This window comes from Stegostoma tigrinum, chromosome 13, assembly GCF_030684315.1.
Source record: "Stegostoma tigrinum isolate sSteTig4 chromosome 13, sSteTig4.hap1, whole genome shotgun sequence".
Taxonomy (NCBI): domain Eukaryota; kingdom Metazoa; phylum Chordata; class Chondrichthyes; order Orectolobiformes; family Stegostomatidae; genus Stegostoma; species Stegostoma tigrinum.
In genome coordinates, this window is record NC_081366.1 from 30,392,165 (window position 1) to 30,412,962 (window position 20,798).

The 20,798-nt window shown below is 41.3% G+C and overlaps 1 protein-coding gene across 5 annotated transcripts in view; it reads left to right on the top strand.

Annotated features, from left to right (window-relative positions):
- Nucleotides 1-326: 326 nt before the first annotated feature.
- jade2 (jade family PHD finger 2) overlaps nucleotides 327-20,798 on the top strand; it is a 162,503-nt gene continuing 142,031 nt past the window's right edge. For 2 of the 5 annotated variants that reach the window (XM_048543382.2, XM_048543388.2), the window contains exons 1-4: nucleotides 950-1,103; nucleotides 6,602-6,736; nucleotides 17,551-17,625; nucleotides 19,242-19,327. In XM_048543382.2, the coding sequence (XP_048399339.1) occupies nucleotides 17,559-17,625; nucleotides 19,242-19,327 (153 nt within the window). In that variant the 5' untranslated portion in view covers nucleotides 950-1,103; nucleotides 6,602-6,736; nucleotides 17,551-17,558. Of the gene's footprint in view, nucleotides 710-949; nucleotides 1,104-1,832; nucleotides 1,916-5,108; nucleotides 5,158-6,601; nucleotides 6,737-17,550; nucleotides 17,626-19,241; nucleotides 19,328-20,798 lie in introns of those variants that run through there. The other 3 variants (XM_048543384.2, XM_048543385.2, XM_048543387.2) reach the window with 3 other exon arrangements.

The following is a 20,798-nucleotide window of genomic DNA, read 5'->3' on the forward strand; positions in this document are numbered from 1 at the left end:
TAATTTTGCATGTGTCAAAAATCTCCACCGTGAAGAGTAAGGCGTTCTCATTGCAACACCTCTGGACAATTTAAATATTTTTTTTGAAAAATTGCATGCAGTCGCTGGGAGGAAACTGACATTTGATAAGAGCAAAACAAGATGTTTTACAAAAAAAAGGCGTGCATCTCTCGCTCTCCCCCTCCTCTTCGCACGCCTCTAATGAGTTTCCCCTGTCTTTGGTACGTTGCAACATTTAAGTAAAAGACGCCGGCTTTGACGCAGGGAGATCGTGTCTTTTTTTCCAAGAGGCAATTTTAAGTACGTCATTAATATGGCGCCAAAAGATTTTGAAGTATGAGCTATTTCGTTGCTAGGTCCTGTCGTGTACGCCCGTGCCAAAAAAAAAGAAAAAGAAATCCCTGGCTTTTCTGGAGGTAAATTTCCCAAAGTGAGTCTAGCTCGTCCTGAGATCTGAGGTCCAACCTCCCTCATCTCCTCTTTTATTTTTTTAAACATTCAAATTATCCGGAAAGGGATCGTACTGCACATACACACAAAATAAAACCCAAGAAGGGGAAGATAAGAGAGAGAGAGAAATAAGTAGCAAAGCAAAAGAAAAAGAAACCCCACACAAGATGCAGTTTGCAAAACAAAAAAAGAGAAAAAATCCGGATCGGGGCGAAAGGATCTGAAACGCAACAGGACTGCGTTAAAGTGATCTGAAAAGGTGGGAATGAGAGAGAGAGCAGAACAGAGCAGCGGAGCTGCAAACTGTGTGTGTATGTGTGTGTGTGTCTCTCTGTGTGTATGTGAGAGAGCGCCCATTGCATTTCATTGGCAGCCATCTCAGCCCTGTGTAACTGCATGTTTTTTTTTAACAGCGAGGGAGGGAAGGGGAAGGGGAGGGGGCAGAGACAGAGGGAGGGAGGGAGAGAGAGAGATTTAAATGTATTAATGGGCAATTGGATCGATGTGCGTTTCCTCCTGCGCTGCTTTTAACATATATCAGCACCATCGCATTCACATTACAACACCATCATCACCATCGTGGCCTGAGGACAGTCACCGCAAAAAAAGAAGCATATAGATCCGAAGCTTAAGCAGGCAAAAAAAATTGCATGGTAATTATTATTGATCGTTTCTAAGTAGAGAGAGCTAAGTAACTGTTTGGATTTTTGGAAGGAGGGGGGTGTGAATACAGTGGGTTTGATCTGCACCCCACGCATACAAATTTCCTTATTTTTTTCCCTGTCTACTTATTTTGGGGACCAGAAGTGCAAGGCTTAACTTTTTTTTCCTCTCTCTCCCCTGATATCATATCGCTGTTCCGTGTAACCAGTTACTGCAGTCCAGGACTCTTTAAAAAAATGTTTACATATTTTTGCACCCCAGGCTGGGAAGGAAGGAAGGAAGGGATGTGGTAGGGGTGCTTGCTGTTTCTTTTTTGAGAGAGATGTAGATTCTTGGGTGGGGGGGTGGAGTGTAAAGTGTTGTGTGTGAGGGGGGGTGGGATGAACATTGAAATGTTTTATTTTCACAAAATGCATCGTCTTTATTGAGTTACATCATTTTGAATTGGAGTGATTGGGGACGCTGTGTGTGTGTGTATGTTGGGACTACCGTTTGCAACGTAGGAGCTGTGTTTTTTAAAAAAATAATACGTTTAATACATGCTCTCGCTGTGTGTACATGTAGGTTCCTGAGTGCAAACTGCGCTGCTGACTCTAGGGGGAGTGGCTGTTGTTTATCCCGAATTCATTGCGCTCAGGTTCACCGGGGGAGGCGTGGCACGTCCAATTTCACCCCCCCCTTTCTCCACTAACCCCCCCCTCGCTTCCAGCAGCAACAATAACAACAACAACATCCACCCACCGAACAGAGAGAAGGCAAAGCCAAAGGCAGATGAAAAAAAGTTGCTGGATTCTACAGGCAGGTATAACTTCCACAGCACGCATCAAAACTTGGTCAGCGCCTAATTCCCCCAACCCCATCCCCCTTTCTAATTCCCATCCAAACTCTTTCCAACCCCCTCCCCCCTTTAAAAACTCTGCTGGATGCACAACTTTTTTTTCTCCCCCAAATGACAGATGCACACGTGTGGTTGCCTGATGCCGAGTGGCAATCACTTGACCTGTAGCTGCATCACGCACTGGGCGCAAACCCACAGACTGAGGAAGAGGAGGGACCGTTGACCTATATTAACTCACTCTATACTGGCAGCTTTTTAATTTGATTATGGGGGAGGGGCGTGTTGGACAACTTCCATTATCTTAATTTGCAAAATATGCAAGCAGTGAAACATAAGTGATGAAAATATTCTCCCCCCCCCCCCCCCGAACAGTGTGAAAGCCAGTTGAAGGATTGAGAACCTGATTGTTCGCGTGCAAAACTGAATTGTACTCCAAGGGAATAGAAGGACCGTCACAACGCAATACAATTTGTCTGTGAAAGGTCACTTCTTTTAATTGGAAGAGGAAGATCAATTGTCTAACGTGCAAAATGTTTTGAATATTTCGCACTACATCACCCACAGGCAAAATTAGAAGTGGTTGTAATTCTTTTGGAAATAATTTAATCATTTTGTCTTTATGATAAGAAAGCTTAGTGTTTTCACGAGCTGTGTTTGCAAACAACTTGGGTTTTAAGCCAGTGAATTAAGTTTCTGAAGTTTATTTGCTATAGTCATAATATGCTTCAGGATTTGTGTCAACCTTTTGCTTTACAAAGTATATAAATGTGGAGAGGGAAATGTGACAGTTGCACTGTGGTTCCCCTCCCCCTTTGAACATCTCTTGGCTGTGCATTACTTGCAAACTGGTGTTCTTGTGGTTTTTGTATTGTGTTCCTCCCTTGCTACATTGCTTTGGTGAAGGGCAAAGACATTTTCATTAAAAACTGTGCCACATGTGAGTTAAAAGGCAGTGGAAACTGTAGAGGTCAGTATTATGTCTGAGACTACTTTGAGATGTGATATGCAAGTATTGTATATTGATGAGCTGTCTATAATAATCAGCTGCTGTATTCGTTACAAAGTCCTTTATTTGTTTATGAGCAGGAGGCTAAAAGGGGCGCTTTTGTCCGTTGCTTGTAGTCCTTGTCTCCCTGCTTTGATTTGAAATGAATTGTATTGGATTGATGATGTTTGGATAATGTGTTAAGTGACATGGTGGCATAATGTGTTGGACTATTTAAGTTCAAGTCCAATACAAGTTTGATGTTTTGCAGATCTTTCTGATTTCAGTTACGTTGTTGTGGGGAATTGATACTGGAAAAAGCAAAAAAAAAGTGTCAAGGGCCCATGCCTGCAGAAAGCAGAAGGTCCTTATGCAAATACAGGGCCTAATGCCTGCTTGTGACATTGTTATGTTGCCAAAATGCAGCCTGCATTGGGCTGGCAATACTCTGGAAAATCAGGTTTACTTATAGACTTAGCAATAGGTCTTTTAAAGCACCAGTACAAGTTACCACTAAAATGCTTTATAAAAGTACACTTGGTAATGTGCAGCTCAATATAAGGTGCTATCTTCAAATAATGAGCGGTTGCTTGCAAAGTTCACCTTCTCACCCCAGATTGTGACCACATTACCTTCTCCTGCAGCAACATTTCAACCTCACTGCCTGTAAGTGAATTTCTGTCCTAATATTGTTCCAGGGTGGTTTCTGCACACCTCCTAGTGGTGGATTTTAGACTAATATTATTGGAAGGCATGAAACGCATAGTCTTCCTGCTCTTATGCCCAAAATTAATCTTGACCGGAGGGGATTGAGAGAGGAAAATGCAACAAAATAGGATAATTTGCTGTCAAATAATGAGTTTGTGATTGATATGAAAGTCCACATAGTAAGTGTGTACAGCTGTGGAAATCTGTGGATTTTAAGTAAGTCTTGTTTTCTGTGGACCATTTTGGAATTATAATCTATGGATGAATTCACTGCTGCCAGAGGAGCCTGTAAATAGAATTATTAAAAAATTAATTGTCAAAGCAGATAGCTAAATCAAACTTGTGTAAATCAACTGTAGTAGTGACCCTTATACTCAAAATTAGTAATTAATTCTGTGTTTACTGATTACTTAATCTTTTTATGTGCAATGGCATCACGACAGACACAACACTGTATAATGTTAGTTACACAACTGCTCAGGCTTCTGAATGAATTAATCTTCAGATGTGGGTTACTCTGGTACTCTTGTATTTGGTGCTCATTCCTAGTAGCATTGAGAAGTTCACATCGAGTCACCAGTTTGCCTCTGATTCCCTGTGTAGGTAGGTGGTCCTTGAATGATGTTGGGTAGAGAATTCCAGGACATTGACTTAGTGACAATTATGATATAAATTACAAGGGTGAGTGAGTTGGAGGGAATCTTGGATATGGTTATAATGCTTATGAGGTATTGTTCTTTGTGGTGAACCAGGGAAGGAAGTAATCCTGGTGATTTGAAGAGTGCATTCTGTAGATTGTGCTTGTTGCAATCATAGTCCACCAGTATTGGAGCCATGAATATTGAGCCCAGGAGAAAGGACGCCACTGCCTTCTTGAACTGCAGCAGCCCTTTGGATGTGGGGACACCAGTAGTACTGTTAGGAAGGAAGTTTCAGGATTTTGACCCATGTACGTTAGAGTAATTGTGATTATAGTTCAGAGTCAGTATGGTACATGGCTTGGAGAGGAACTTGCAGCTGGTAGTCTGGCCAGGCTTTTGCTACCCTCGTTCTTTTAGGTGGTGGAGCTTGCAGGTTCGGAAGATGCTGTTGGAGGTATCTGGTGAGTAACATCTTGCAGGTAATGCATGCCCCTGCCACTGGTTGACATCAGCTGTTCTGTTCCTGGAGAAGCCATGAATGAAGCAGAACATTGTCGAATCATTGATACATGCCTTACTCCTGACATTGTGATGGAAAGCCTTTTGATGACACTTCTGCAGATGATGTGGCCTACAGCCTACCATCTTGAATAACTTTAGCAGTCCTAAAGGCATCTTCCCACCCTCCTTTAATGCATGTTTCTTGTCTCCGAGGGATTTGACTTTAGCCCCTATTTACCAGTTCTGCTCAAACCTCTTGGTATATTATTTGCTTGAATGCTTCCTTGATGGACATGGGTTACTATTATTACTTTTCTTACAGTTAGCATCAAGACTGTAATGATGTCCAGAACTTAGCTGGTCAGCAACTGGTGAGTAGTTGGAACTATTGCTTACTCCTTCCATCAGGTGGAGCAGTCCGATGTGATAGTAATTAATTGAATTATGTTTGTTTAGTTTCCTGTGCATAGGAAATAGCTGGTTGGTTTTCCATTGGCATTTACCTGATAGTGTCATAGCTAAAGTGTAACAGTTTAGTGATGTGAACAGTTAACTTTTGTGTGTGGGTCCTCAGTGCTGCTTGGAGGTGGCTGCAGTTACAGGAGGCACTTATTATCTTGCAGATCAGTTTTGCTCTGGATGCTTGTCGCCACCCTCGTTAACATGCTTCCTTGATGTTCGGAGATCACTCTGAACTCTTGAGATTGCAAAATGATCGATGTGTCAATATATACATGTTGAATATTTATAATTAAATCAGCATAGATCTTTTGTAAACTTAGATATAAGAAAGTACAAGATTGTTAACAAAAGATGGGTTTGGTGGTTATGGTATGGAGTGCAGGGGAATGCATAGTGTTCTTAATGATCTGTTTTGCCTTCCAAACTAATTCCTAAGTTTAAAGCACTTGGGAATAGGTGTTGTGGAACTCTGAAGAAGAATCTTTTTTTTAGAAAATTACACTAAATTTTCTACCTTTCCTAAACAGTGTCATATGAGAACAAAACTGAGACTTCACGTTGATTTGTGTCTCATGATATCACCACTGGTTTTATTATTTGAATTGCCTTAAGATGGGTTTTATCTCATCCCATAAGAAATCTGTATTACTATGTACCCAAACTTTCCAACAAACCTCTATTCTCTTCAAGTTACCGTACTTCAGGGAAACAGTTTATACTGTGAGTAATTTTATTGAGAAAACTCAGCAGTGAGGAATTCTCTTCCTCTTCCTGTCCAGCAAGCCATGGTCAGAGATACACTACAAAAGGTATACGCCAGTTTTCTGCTAGAACAGAAAGTTTTCTCTACCAGACCTCAATGGGGAAGATATCCATTGCATTCTAGATGTGGCTTATAGGGAACTGCTTTAAGATTTTGTTGCACTTAATACACAAATGTTTTGTGCTTCTGTAATTTAAAGCTCTGCTTTTGAGCACCTATCCATCATTACTTTAAGATAATATTGCTACTTTTCACTTGCTATTTTTATGACTTATTTTGAGCAAGATTGGCGTTTCTAAAAAATGATTTCTAGATAATTTTTGCACACGCAAGTTGGTTCACAACTACTGTAAACTCAAGTCACTTAGAGATGTCAGTAAGGAGTTGGAGGAGCCGTTCCAGATGGATATGATTGCAAGCCCACAGGTGGAAAACATAGTGCAACCCACTACACTTCTCACTCTACAAAAGTGACGCCTTCAAAAAGGCCACTTTAAAATCATGGGTATTTATAATGCTGTAACTTGAATTTTTTTCAGACTGCAGTTTTGAATGAAGACAGTGTGGTAACATTTTCTGCTCATGTCTAGATTCCTTAACACTTGTGGATGCATTTGGTTGGCTGGAAATGTTGTTGAAATTCGTAATACAAGATGTAGCTGTTGGGCAAATAATCTGGGAAAACAGACAAATTATTTGAGAAGACCAGAAGATTGTATCACAAGGTAAGCATTCCTTGTTGGTTTCTAGTTGTCTCTGATTACTCACTAGAATTTTTACATTTTTGGAATTGTTGTCCTGTTAATTCACTAATTGGGTGGATATTTCTGGAACATTATATTACTAAAGTCTGATTTCCTTCATTACATGTATTCTTGAGTTTGTTGTCTTGCTGTCTCTCTGGCAGTCTCTGGAGTGTACATCAAGCCTTTTAGGATGCTGACTTGCATTTGGACCCAGTTGCTAGACGTTTGTGTGGGAACTCCCACACAATGACCTTCCTTCCCTCTGTTCTGGGAGGTGCTTGATTTTGATTTGGTCTCACCAGTGACTGAGATTGGTAGCATACTGTGTGTGTGAAACTGCTGTTTTACTGTGTGCAACAGTGTTCTATTGCCCTGAAGTCCATTTGCTTTATAGCAATGGCACATTGCTGTTTAAAACTTTTGATTCAATCTGTGTAAATGTTGTGTTTAAAAAGTCTGCAAAGTTTCTCTTAAAATTTCATCAAAGCTTAACAATTTACTATTGGGAAGTTTTAATCATTGCAAACTGTGTTGAATGAAAGTGCATTCCCCACCCTGGAACAAATGGGATAGTTAGATGGGTAAAAACCTGCAGTGTTGATGCCTTATCATTATTTTAAAAATATATTCCACAGGATGTTGGCATCGCTGGTTAGACCAGCATTAATCTTTTCAGTGGGCAGGAATTCACAACAGACAATGCTCAGTCCATTAATTCAGCTGGGGAGTGTGCAAGTTCAGGGCTGATGAGGAGAGCTTGCTTTATGATGATGGTTATGATTATTATGTGGTCTTGTGGGCATCCTAGGGAATGAAGCAGTACCTCTTATTGATCCGAAGGGGAAAGCACCACAAGAGACAGAATGCAGCTAGTGAGGGGAACAATTTATTCATAGGTTACTGAAGGCTATGCATGTTCTTGGAAGGATGTATAGATGAAAGTGTACTGTTGTTGGAAAGTACTCGGGTAAGCAGTGAAAATCACTGTCATAGCTGTCACACTGATAGATATTGAAGTGATTATAAATTAGTTTGCATTACCATGTTGTGGCAAGAGTGTATATAGCATTTGTAGAACTGATTATTCAAGGTGGTAGCTGGTGTGGGTCATGTTTGCCTGTTTTCATACGTGTGTATTATTCAATCAGATTTAGTTGCTAAAGCTGTAAGAATAAGCAAGAAGGAGATAATGAAGTTAAGCCATAGTCTAGGAAAGAGGAACTACTTACTAGGAGCTGAGGGCACTTATATTGCACAGGTAGAATAAACTTTACTACAAATTGATTCTTCATTCCCATCTTCAGCTAGCATGATTTTTTTTACATTTTTTAAAGTCATTTTTGTTCTGTGGTGCAGTATTCCCTGTTCTCATCTCAAGTGACAGTGATGTTATTTTTTGGCAGCAGACATTATTCAGGAATTGCTGTTGTTTCAGGAGGGTGATGGGTACAAGACAGGTAGAGTCTATTACCAAGTAACAGGACATCATTATGTAAATCCTTGGGTGGTTTCTAGTGCAGTCTGGGAGATATTGAGGTTTGTGTAAATGATGTAATTTGTGCAGTGTGAATATAGTAGCAGTGATTTTCATTTGCATAAGTTCAGGGCTTTGTTTATATTTTGCTATGATGTGCATACTGTCATTGCAATAACACCAATAGCATTCCACCCTGCCCCAAGCAAACACTTTCTGCAGAAAGACCGGGAACTTAACAGGACCATCAAAGGCACTTCTGCGACCTGCACATTTCTTGAAGTACTTTGGAGGGCATCAATGAGTTTGCAGGAGGGTACAGAAGATGATTCACTGCTTGTGATTGCGGTGGACAGAGTGCTAGTTACTGATAGAAGACTGGTTGTTTTGGAGATTTGCAGAGTTACTTTATCATTTTGACATCAGATGTCCACTGATGAAACATAGGAACCTTGGCAAGCATGAACTGGTTACCAACCTACTTACTTTGTTGAAACAATAAAACCTGGAATAAATAAGCATTGTAAATTCCGTCATTCATTCGACAGTGTTGTCTGTAGGCTGCATTGATACATGTACAGTATTACTGACATCAGGAAGGAAGGGTGAACATCTTACGAGACTGATGGTTCCGATGATTTGTGATCTTTTGGCCAAGATGTATCAGTGACCTTTTATGATAAGAGGCCACTTTTTTGGAAAAATTCGTTCATGGGATGCAGGTGTTGCTGCCTGGGCTCGCATTTATTGCCTATCCCTTACTGCTATCGAAAGAGTGGCGATGCAGTCTGTTTTGTGTGGATACTTCTACATAGAGAGGGAGGTCTCAGGTTTTGATCCAGCAACATTGAAGAAATGGTAGTATATTTTCAATCAGGTTGGTGAGGGGTTTTCAGGGGAATTTACAGGTGGTGGTGTTCCTGTAGTTGTGGTCATGGGTTTGTTAGGAACTCTCTAAGGACCTGCATTCTTGGGGAAATGCCAATGTTGTAGCTGTACTGGAACAGAAAAATTATGCAGAAAATTCTTGAGTAAATGTTGCCAGTCCTTTAGCCAAATGTTGCTAAGGCCGTAGGCTGTCCAATACCCAGTACCTCCAGCCGCTTCCTGCTCTCGCATGAAGTGAATTGAATTGACTGATGATTGGTTGGGGCCCTCTGGAGGAGGCCGAGGTAGATCGTCCACATGACACTTCCAGCTGAAGATTTGTAGTGAATGCGTCAGGCACACCTTTTGCACTGATGTACGGGGACCCCCCATCATTGAGGATAGAGATATTTTTGGAGCCTCCTCTTCCTGTAGTGAGCTTTTTAGTTGTCCGTCATCATTCATAACTGGATGTGGCAGGACTGCAGAGCTTAGATTTGATATGTTGATGGTGTAATCACTTAGCTCAATCAGTGATTCACTGTTAATGCTGCTTGACACACAAGCACACCTGTGTTGTAACTCCATCAGGCTGACATCCCATTTTGAGGGACTCCGGGTGCCGCACCTGACATGCCTTCCTGCACTTTTCATTGAACAGTGGTTCATCTCCTGGTTTGATGAAAATGGTAGAGTGGGGGAAATTGCAGGCCATGAGGTTAGATTATGGTTGAATATCATTCTGGTGCTGCTCGATGATGCCTTAGTTTTGAGTTGATAGATCTGTTTGAAGTTTGTGGTTTTTAATAAAATGGTGGTACCATACAATATGATGGAAGGATGCAGGAACAGGAGGAGACCATTCAACATGTTGAGCCTGTCCTGCCTTCAGCACAATGCTTTTACCCTTCAGTGTGAAAATGGGACTTCATGTTAGCATGTTATGCAATGATCACTCTTACAGATACTGTCAAGTACAGGTGAATCTGTGGCAGGTAGATCAGTGAGGACGAGGTCAAGTAGATTGTTCTCTTTTTTTTGTTGGTTCTCACCACCTGCTGTATTCCCAGTCTAACAGCAATGTCATTGAAGACCTAAACAACTCACTCAGTAGTGGTGATAATGGGAACTGCAGATGCTGGAGAATCCAAGATAACAAAGTGTGGAGCTGGATGAACAGAGCAGGCCAAGCAGCATCTCAGGGGCACAAAAGCTGACAAGGGTCTAGGCCCGAAACGTCAGCTTTTGTGCTCCTGAGATGCTGCTTGGCCTGCTGTGTTCATCCAGCTTCACACTTTGTTCACGCAGTAGTGGTGCTGCTGAGCCACCCTTGGTGATGGACATTAAGTCCTCACCCAGAGTACATCTGCGCCCTTGCTAACCTCTGTATATCATCTCAGTAGTTTTCAACATGGCCTTCTAGGTGATAATGAGCAGGAGGTTTCCTTGTTGCCTCATCTACCTCCATGTTTCACAAGACCTCATGGGGAACATAGGCAATGTCGAGGACTTCCAGGGTAACTCCCTCCCAGCTACATATCACTGTGCTGCCACCTGTTCTATGTGTGACCTGCTGATGGCACAGGATGTACCCACGGATGCTGATGACGATGCTTGGGACATAATACCAAGTATGATTCAGTGAGTATGACTGGGTCAGGCAGTTGCCTTATTCGTCTGTGGAACAGCTCACCCAATTGTCGCACACGCATCCCCAGATATTAGTCAGGAGGACATTACAGCCTGTGTTTGCCATCATCTTTTTGTGTCAGCTGGTTCGTCCAGTGTTGTTCCTTTGTTTGGATTTTGTCGTGATTTGTTACAACGTACTAACTTTTTAGGCCATTTCAGATGGTGGTTAAAAGTCTACCACATTGCTGCGGGCTTGGAGTCAGATATAGAGCAGACCAGGTACGGATGACAGATACCTTTCCCTGAAGGATGTTTGTCAACTGGATGATTTTTGTTTTAATGACAGTTAGCAGTGGTTACATTGGTGGCCGTTAGCCAAGCTCTCTAATTCTAGATTTTTTTTTTGAATTCACATTTCATCTTCTGCCATTGTGTGATCCAAATCCACATCCCCACAACATTTGCCTGGGATTCTGGATTACTAGTTCAGTGATAGTCATTGCCATTGCATCCTGCTCATAATAAGTTGTTTTGAGAGTCTTGTTGTCTAAGGGTAGAATTGACCCAGGCCCCTGGTAATGTGAGGCAGCAGTGCTAACCACTTAGTCACCATGCCACCCAGTTGCTGTTGAAATGTACCAGTTGGAGTTTGGGATACGTTTAGTTAAGTGTTACGTTTGTGAAAATTCTGGGTGTTTGATAGATGTCCGGGAGTGTTCCAGAGATTGAACAGAAGTGAGGTCATATTTCTAATGTTTTTGAGCAGATTCATAGCTCAGGTTGTGGATTTTGTGGTTGGCTGGCTCCCTGAGCTGGTTCGTTGTTCCATGAACATTTCATTACCCTGCTGGGTAACATCATCAGTGCAGCCTCTGATGAAGTGCCGTTGTGTTTTCCCGCCTGTTATTTAAACTCTGGTATCTTTTGAGCTGGATTACCTCACTTCCGGTTTTCCTTTGCAGTGGAGTATATATGAGGTGTAGCTCTGTGTTTGTTGATGGCTTTCTTAGTGCAGAACCAGGCCTCTGGGAATTCCCATGTTTGTCTCTGCTTGGCCTGTCCCAGGATCCTGGTGTTGTCCCAATCGAACTGGTGGGTTTTCCTTATCCATGTGGGGTCATATTTATTCACACTCACATAAAATCTTTTATACGTTGTAGCAAACGTTCGGCATGGACTAGCCATAATACACAGGACAAATTGAACAGAGTTTCTTTTTTTGCAGTTTCTGCGTTGCTGCTGAATTAAAGAATTGTTGTGCAGTTGATTTAATTGAAGGTGCAAGTCATAACTAGGAGAATGGATGGTAGAATTGTGTGAGCAGACGTAAACCAAGTGAGGACAACATTTAAAAAGTAGTTGACATGGGAAGACAGCTATTGTGATTTCATACAGGCAGCGATGAACCTCATCTGCTGGCTCTGTTTATATTGGCCATCCACAATTCTCTCTGCCTGAATATTTAGTTCCCTTTACTTCAGTAAAGTGAAATATCCAGCTGGGCAGTATAACAGTATTAGCCAGGCCAATATTGCCTGTTTAACTTTATAGCTCAAGTCCAATTTCTACCCAATTCTTCTATGTAAAAATGCTGTTGGTAAGAATGAAAGCAAAGAAAGATAAGTAAGAAGTTGTGAATATGTCTATGTATAATAGTTAATGTGACTGAGGTGAAGTACAGGCAATAGTACTTCATTGACTTATTTTGAATGTTGCAGTGTGTAAGAATCTTAGAGATAATCTGAGGTTTACAGTTATTTGTTGGAAGTGCCAAATAGGAGCAGAGTGGAGACAGAATTAAGAGACAAGGTGTTGAGCAGAAGTTGAACAGATAATTTGAGGGAAGCGACTGAGAAGTTTATTGGAGTGCATGTGGCACTTAAGGAGAGATGTTATTGTTGGTGATAATAGTGGTTGAATCATTAATACATTTGCATGGCATTGCCATAGTAATTGAGCTACTCAAACACAGTTTAATTGTTAAAATGACAGAATGGTCAATGAATGCGTCAAGAATTTGTCTGCAGTTTTCATCAATAAAGACGTTTGAGTTGAGATGTTGGGCAGCGATGTTGATGGAGATAATGTGCAAAGTAGGGTTAATGGCATGTCATCAGCTATTGAACAGAGGCATAACAGAAAATTGGTGTTAAAGTCACCTGAGGTATTTTCATGAAATTCCTACAGGCTAGCATGATGGCTTGGAATATTTGGCAGGAGCCATTTACACTGGGTTTCCGTCCTCTCCTGTTCACACTGTCAAGTTGATGCCCAAGTATCCTGTGAGGCTCGTTACGAAGAGATGTAGAATTCACAACAACTTACTTGGCTGAGAATGTACCAGAGCTAACTTAAAATTAGATAAAATGAGGCCTGCCTTTTGTTAACCCTCACAGAAGTTTTGGATTTGGAGACGGGAAGTTTTGAAGAGCAATTACCTAATTATTAAAAGAAATTACAGAGTTTCTTTTCTCCATTTTACCTGAAAGTAACTGATTTTATCTCTTCTAGCTTGCGAGTCAATATCGGCATGAAAGGTTGCAATCAGTATCATTTGCCTAGACACCTTTTTCACAACTTCTGAATTTTTTTTGGGTCACTCGGCTTGTGAATCAAAAGAGATCAGTGTAATATCAGCTAGGTTGTCACTTAGCTGGGCATTTCTCACGTACATATGTTTAGGAGAGTTAGAATTTATCCAGTTTGGCATGACAGCAATCATTGGTAGCAGTGTGCAAAGATATTCCTTTTTTACCGTGTTATCTGTTGTTCAACGCGTACACTTCAATAGATGACACACAGCATTGCAAACTCCAACAGTTAACATTCTCGATCTTCTTAACGTAGAGAGACATATCAATGCCCAGATTGTTATTGACTAGTTATTAAGCACTTTAACTCATGATGACGCCACAGGTTGCCAAGTAGCTTTAGCCCTCAAGAATTCTAGATATTTTTCTTCAGCCTATTCAGATGCGGCATGAGACAGCTCCTGAAGCAGATGAGACTTGAACCAAGGCATCCTGGCTCAAAGTAGGAAAACTACCATTGCATCACCAGAGCCTGCCTCAAAAATTCTAGACACTCTCTAATTAACCTGTTCAGAGATATTTCACATGTCCAGAGCAGGTGCGTCTTAAACCTAGGTGTTCTTGCTCAGAGGTAGGGACACTATCACTACACCACAAGAGCCCTTTCATCAGTAATTTGTGATTTTTCCCTGAGCACTTCATAAGCAATTACCACTTGATTAGATGGGTTGTAGGTGACAAAGTGAAACTGCTGATACGTTAGCTATGACCTAATACAGTTGACAAAAAGAACAGCTGAGGAGGACCCCCAAGCAAGTTCATTCTTCTTTCAGAGTTCTCATTACATCTCGGAACACTAATGCCCCTTTGGGAATTTTGAGGGGAGCTCCGATTGCTTTGATACATTAGGAGGAGCTCCGCAATTGGCTTCTTTTTGAGCATCTTCTGTGGCTGCTTTGGATGTATCGTGCACAACTTTGCTTTTCTTGTTTTGTGAAAATAACAACAGATCTTAAGAAGAACCCATTCTTGGAGGATCCTTAGTGGACAAATGAACAGTGCTTCAATGCACTAAACGACTTAATAGCATCTCAAATCTCCATCTCTACCTACGTTTGCAGGGATTGGCAATCTCCATAATTGCATGAGCACAGAGACGAGTGTCTTCTATCTTTTGTCAATGCGTATCTCAGTGCACAAGATAAATGTTGTCACAACTGATTCCAGAGTGATCGTTGCCAATGTATGTTTTGTGTGCATTATGCTTTGCCCCTGTTGTGACATTTTATTATGTCAAAGACAAAGTGTAAAGACAGGTTATTAATGCTGCAAGGTGATACAGTGAGCTGATGTTATGCCATATACCTCATCGAGCAGGACACATTGAGATGGTCCACCTGTCAAGCCAGGTTGATTTCTTGGAGGACCAACTGCATACTGGGTGTTGTCAGCCTGTGGCAACCCATTCCTTTCTCTAGAATGCTGCTTTGGTATTTGCATCAAAGTTTGAAGGAATAAACCAGATACATAGAATGTGCTGCTGCCCTGAGAAATGGTATTTTCATAAAAGTGTCACTATTGTAGTGGCCCCTGGATTAATTTTTCCATCAAGCACAAAGTTGCTGGCCTTGCAACCACTCCCAAGAAAGATCTGCTTCCTGGTTTGCTCAAAAAATGGCTTGTGGCTTTCTGTCTGTTGTATCTGCTAGCACAAGCCTTGAGATGAGCTATCATTTCTGCAGTCATGAATGGGAAGAACTGATTGTCTCCAGAACCCATTGCAACCTTTGTTCTACGGAATCCATCTCATCTATGGCTATGGTCTCAGATTGAAGTAAACTGTTTGTTTACAGTCATAGTGCTCTATTTTATCATCTGAAATTCTAGCCTCTACTTCATGGGGACTGATTATTTCAGGTCCATGATATTGCATATCTTCAATCTTGCCTGTGATCAGACAGCTGTTGATGAAACCCTCGCCCACATTTTTGCTGCCTTCAGACTCACCTTATTGGCCTGTCATCCGATATAAAATTCAGCCAAAACACTTCTGTTTGTTCTCTATTTTGCATCAAGCTTATTCTCCGTCAGCTATTCTTACTGACCTCTAGGAACATCAGTTTCTTAATTTAATATTCACACCCTTGTCCTTAGTTCTCTGTGCTTAACCTCTTCAACTCACCGTTTCTCTGACTCTAGCCTTATGTGCATCCTGCCTTCCTCTATCACCATGATAATCATCACTTGAGCTGCCAAGACCCCATGTTCTGGACTCCTTTATCTAACACTCCACCATCCTCAGCTTCAAAGGCCACACTTTGACAAGCTGTTTTGTTACATCGCTTAATATCTTTTGACTTAGCATCAATTTTTAGCAGATCTGGATTCTGAGAAGTACCTTGGGATATTTATTTTGCATTAATAGCTACAGGTTTTTGTTATATGCCTGTAGATTACATATTTCCACAGACTAAGAACACAATCGTGTTTCAGTCTGGTGGTTTCTGTCCTTGACTAGGTTGTCTTCCACATCAATTCCTCCCTTATCTAAACTCTCTTTGTTGAATCTCTCCAATCAGGATTCTGCCTCTCCTGTAACAAAAAGGGCTCTCATCAAAGACACAAATGACAGTCCTGTGTGACTGTGATAAAGATATACTGTCTATTCACCTGCACATCTGCCAATGTGGTATACTGCATCCACTGTACCCGGTGCGATCTCTGATACTGTCTATTCCTGTTCTTCTCAACTTGTTTGGAGACTTTGCTGTTGACCACAACATTCTCCTCCAAAAAAATAAAAGCAAAATAGTGCAGATGCTGGAAATCTGAAATAATCTGGATGATTATTCTGGAAATCTAGGTGGCACGGTGACTCAATGGTTAGCACTGCTGCCTCACAGCACCTGGGACCCGGGTTCAGTTCCAGCCTCGGGTGTCTCTGTGTGGAGTTAACTCAATCTCCCAGTGTCTGATTTGGTTTCTTGGTGCTCTGGATTCCTCCCACCGTCAAAAGATGTGCAGGTTAGGTGGATTGGCCATGTTAACTTGCCCGCAGTGCTCAGGATTGTTTAGGTTAAGTGGGTTATGAGGGATGCTTTGAGGGGCGTTGTGAATGTGTTGGCCTGTAGGGCATGTTTCCACACTGTCGGGATTCTGTGATTCTATGAAAAAGGAACAAAGTGCTGGAGAATCTCCGCAGGATCCAGTCTACTGAGATCACTACTCACAATGTTTACATAGGTGAGACCACACACAGACTGGGTGACCGCTTTGTGTTATACCTCCAATCTGCCCAAAGGAAACCCTCTGACCTTGCAGTTGCTTGCTACATCAATAAGTGATCTTGCTCCCATGCTAACATTTCCATCCTTGGCCTTTTGCAATGTTCCAACAAAGAATAATGCAAGCTGGAGAAACAGCACCTCATTTTCTGCTGAGGCACTTAACAGCCTCGCGGATTTGGTATTGAGTATGATCTCCTTTCTCCATTTTTCTCATCTTTCCCACCCTCCCTCTGCTGTGTCTTCTTTGCGCTGTTCTGGGGGAAAATGGGAAATAACAGAAGTAGAGGAAGTCTGTATAAGACAGTCACCAAGAAATTCAATAGGGAATTCAGATGAAATCTCTTTAGCATACAGTTGTCAGAATGTCAAGCTTGCGACGACAGGGACCGGTTAATGTGAGTGACATTCATGCATTTAGGGAGAAGACAGACAAATATTTGAAGGAGAAGAGAGTTAATAGGTTTATGTGAATAATGAGGGAGGAGGCTTGAGTGCAACAAAAAAAAATAATATGGGCTGGTTGAGTATAGCCTGTTTCTATATCATGGATCCATCATAATCCTTTATAAAAGGGGAGTCCCGTTCGCCCTGACCTACATTGGCTCATAGCCAAAAAATGTTTGGATTTTAAAATTCTCAGCCTCTCCTGTTCCTGTAATCCTCTCTAGTCTCCACCAGCCTCATGATTCTAGTGTTACGTGCTTCCCTGATTTTAATCGTTCTGCCATTGGTGGCCAAACCCTCAGATGTCTAGGACCTTAGCTGTGGAATTCCCTTCCTCTACTTGCTTTCCTCCTTACAGAACTCCTTTAAAAATTAACCTCTTTGACCTAGTTTTTGGTCATCTGACCTAATGTTCCCTTTTGTCACAGTGTTATATTTCATCATGTGCAAAGTACTGTATAAATTGTTTTTCCTGTTTGTTTTAAACCAAAATAGTTATTTCAGTAACATCTTGTCAACTTCACTGGAACTGATGAAGGTTGCTTGTAATTATTGCAGATCTCCAGATGGATAATGAAATAATGAAACGGAGGAAGTTCTCCACCAGCAGTGAGGACTCGGATACCACTGACAGTAAGAACCTCAATTAGGGGACTTGAAATCCCTTTTTGGAAACAGTGAATTGGCATGGAGAATTTTTCTCACGGACTCATGGTCCAAGAAATTTCAAATCTGTTTTGAAGTCCATATTCCCAGGTAGCAAGACTATAGCAAGTCAATGTGGACACTTGTAAACGTGTCTTTAAGATCAGACAGAAATTACTAACAGACAATGAATAGAGAGAATGATTGATTCACTTTGCACTGTTGATAACCTGATCTGTGCTATACAAGAGATGGATTCAATTCTGAGGAAATATTTGATAATTAACACAGCCTTTCTTGGGATAAATCGAGCTGTAATAACATTTGTATCTTTAAATACCTAGCATGGACTTCTACACGTGACTAAGGAAGGGTTTGTAGTTGGGAGAGCAGGCGAATGGTATGAACATCATTTCCTGCCCTTGACCTGCCACCCCTTTTTTTGGTTTCACAAGCAGCGAGGAAGGCATTGGCTGATTTGGATGCACCTGTGCCATTTAATTAGATTCTGAAGGGCCAATTCCTTTCTCCGCCACTATTTATTGGGGTGGGCTGAGGCCAGCAATGGGTCAGCAACATCTCAGATTGCACTGTTTGGGCTTCGGTGGGAAGGTGGCAGGGAAGTCTCATTTATGGGCCCGCCCCAATTGATATGCATTCTCACGTTTCATCCCTCACCACCTCACCCCAGTTCCTGATTCTGGTGCCCGCTCCAGCTGTCATTTAGCTCCCCTCTGGCTGTAGTGGTACATGTTGTTGGGAACTGGAAGCAGTTATGGCAGTGGTTACAACTTCCCCATGCTTCTGGGACCAAGTAATATCTTCTTGAGGCCTTCCCTCCTCACCGATGGGAGCAGAGGTCCTGTCTCAAGTTAATTAACATCCCTTTGGGCATTAATAGCTGCTGGACCTGAGGACTTCATAGGTCTGGAAGACACATCTGTGTTTCAGTCCACTCACTGGGTGTTAAATCCAATCCTTAGTATTTAACACTGAAGCACAAAGTGATGGCTTAACAAGAGGTACTTTATTACAAAATGTTATTCCAATTGAAGACAGTTCAACACTGATGCACATATTCATAAAGTTAGTGTCCCGCTGTTCTCCAGGAGAGACTGAAGAGACTCCTCAATATCAACATTTGACTGCTAATTCCTGTTATACTATTGGATAAAGGTCTCACCTGAGGCTAAGTTTTTCTTTGGCAAGAAGAGGAAAAAAGTGGACTGTCCCTAGCGGCCCCATGATGAATTATGGATCATTTTGTCACAGGTCTCAAAATAGTTCTCCAGCCTAATCTATTGGACAGAAAAGTAGAGGGAAACTGTGAAAAGAGACTTAATCCTGTTCTCACTGAAAGTGTCCTCAGTTGCTGTCATAGTTCAGTTTATGCATTATTTCTTATTTAGCAAACAACCTCTAAGATCCTGGTGAATCTGTCAGTTTTTATTTTATTTGAGTGTTGGCTTTTGCCAGAGATTTACTGTGCCTTCTAAATCAGCCAGCTGTCTTTTACTTATCTTACTATCCAATAGTGTCCTCTGAATGTGTATAATGCCCATTCATTGTCATCAGCAGAGTAACTCTTGATCTCCTTTCCCAAGGTCACATAACATTGTGGTGTCGAAGTTCTAAGACCGCAAACACAAAGCACCCCTGGACAAGGCAGGAAGAGAAGAAGCCATCGGAGGTTTGTCAACAAGTTTAACAATTTTCTCTCATCAATAGCTTACTATTTTCCACTTCAAAACAATGAGGAACGTTGCTTCTCATTCAAACAGGAGGAGGAGACAGATGTTAACCAGTAAACTCCAGCTGTAGAGCTCCTTCATTTGACTCAAATGTGTTTATACCCCAATGCAGATAACAACTTTTTTTGGTTGAATAGGTGAATAGCTCTTTCCATTGTTCCCCCCAATTAATATCCAGTACATTTTTCTGCTTAATGTGTATACTTCAGACATGATCAAAAATTGAACAGCCAATTAATTAGAAAGAAAGCTTGACAGGATTGATGTTTTGTACTTGGATGTCAGTGGCCCTTGTAGTAAATATTATTTCATATCAACAAAACAGAAAATAATCATCATGCTAACATTTGCTCCAAGTGAACTTATTGAATTCACTCCAACACTCCTTAGAGTTGAATGTGGGCGTTTCAAGATTTTTAGGTAAAATTGACCTCTAATGGCTGTTTACATGGTGGCTGCAATTCATTTCAAATTTATTTGCTAAAGAACATTTGTGGTTTAAATTGGGTTGCTGACTCAGTGAGGTGAATTTTGTGTAATTATTGAGTACTAATTTCATCATCCTTGTCTCTAATGGGTTTAATATTGTATCTACTTATTGGGCTTCAAGGCAGAGATCGACAAATTCTTGATCCCACAAGGAATCAAGGGCTACGGGGAGAGTGCAGGGAAGTGGAGTTGAAATGCCCATCAGCTATGATTTTAAATAGCGGAGTGGACTTGATGGGCCGAATGGCCTTACTTCCACTCCTATGTCTTATGGTCTTATGGCTTGGGTAAAAGAATTGCTTTATATTGTAAAGTACGTTACAATGAAGCTTCCTATCGCATGAAGGTACTCAGAGCATCTTGTAGAGAAAAAAACAATCATAAGGTCGGTATAGTTATGGTAGTATTGATGAATAATTGCCACCTTTTATGACTTTCTTTTAAAGAAAAGTTACCTTCCTTAAAATTGGTGAAAAGTTTCTGCTGTTCCTGTCTGTGTATACAGTGAGGTTTTCTCACACCTGTCCATAGGAATTTGGATGATTGTGTCACGTGCAGTCATTTCTGCTTTTCTGTTTGTTCAAAAGTACATAACCGGGTGAAACTTGGTTTGTTTTTGTTTTTATTCTGGTGGTTTCGCAGATGGCAGTGCACAGTAACAGGATGCCACCTGTAGTGTGGTAGCGCAATTTTTAAGTCATTCTGACCATAACTCACTACCATCAAGTACACAGTCAGATTGCTGTGTAGGGAGGATTTAATGACTTCAAGTCTAATCTCCAGGGCATAACGTGATGAGGATGGGAGGCCACATTTACTGCCCAGGCATCTGGGCCTTGTTCAGGACGCATTTTCATTCCTCTCTTGGATTGTTCATTCTCATGGGGAAAGACACCAGAAGCAGCCAAGCATGTTGATATG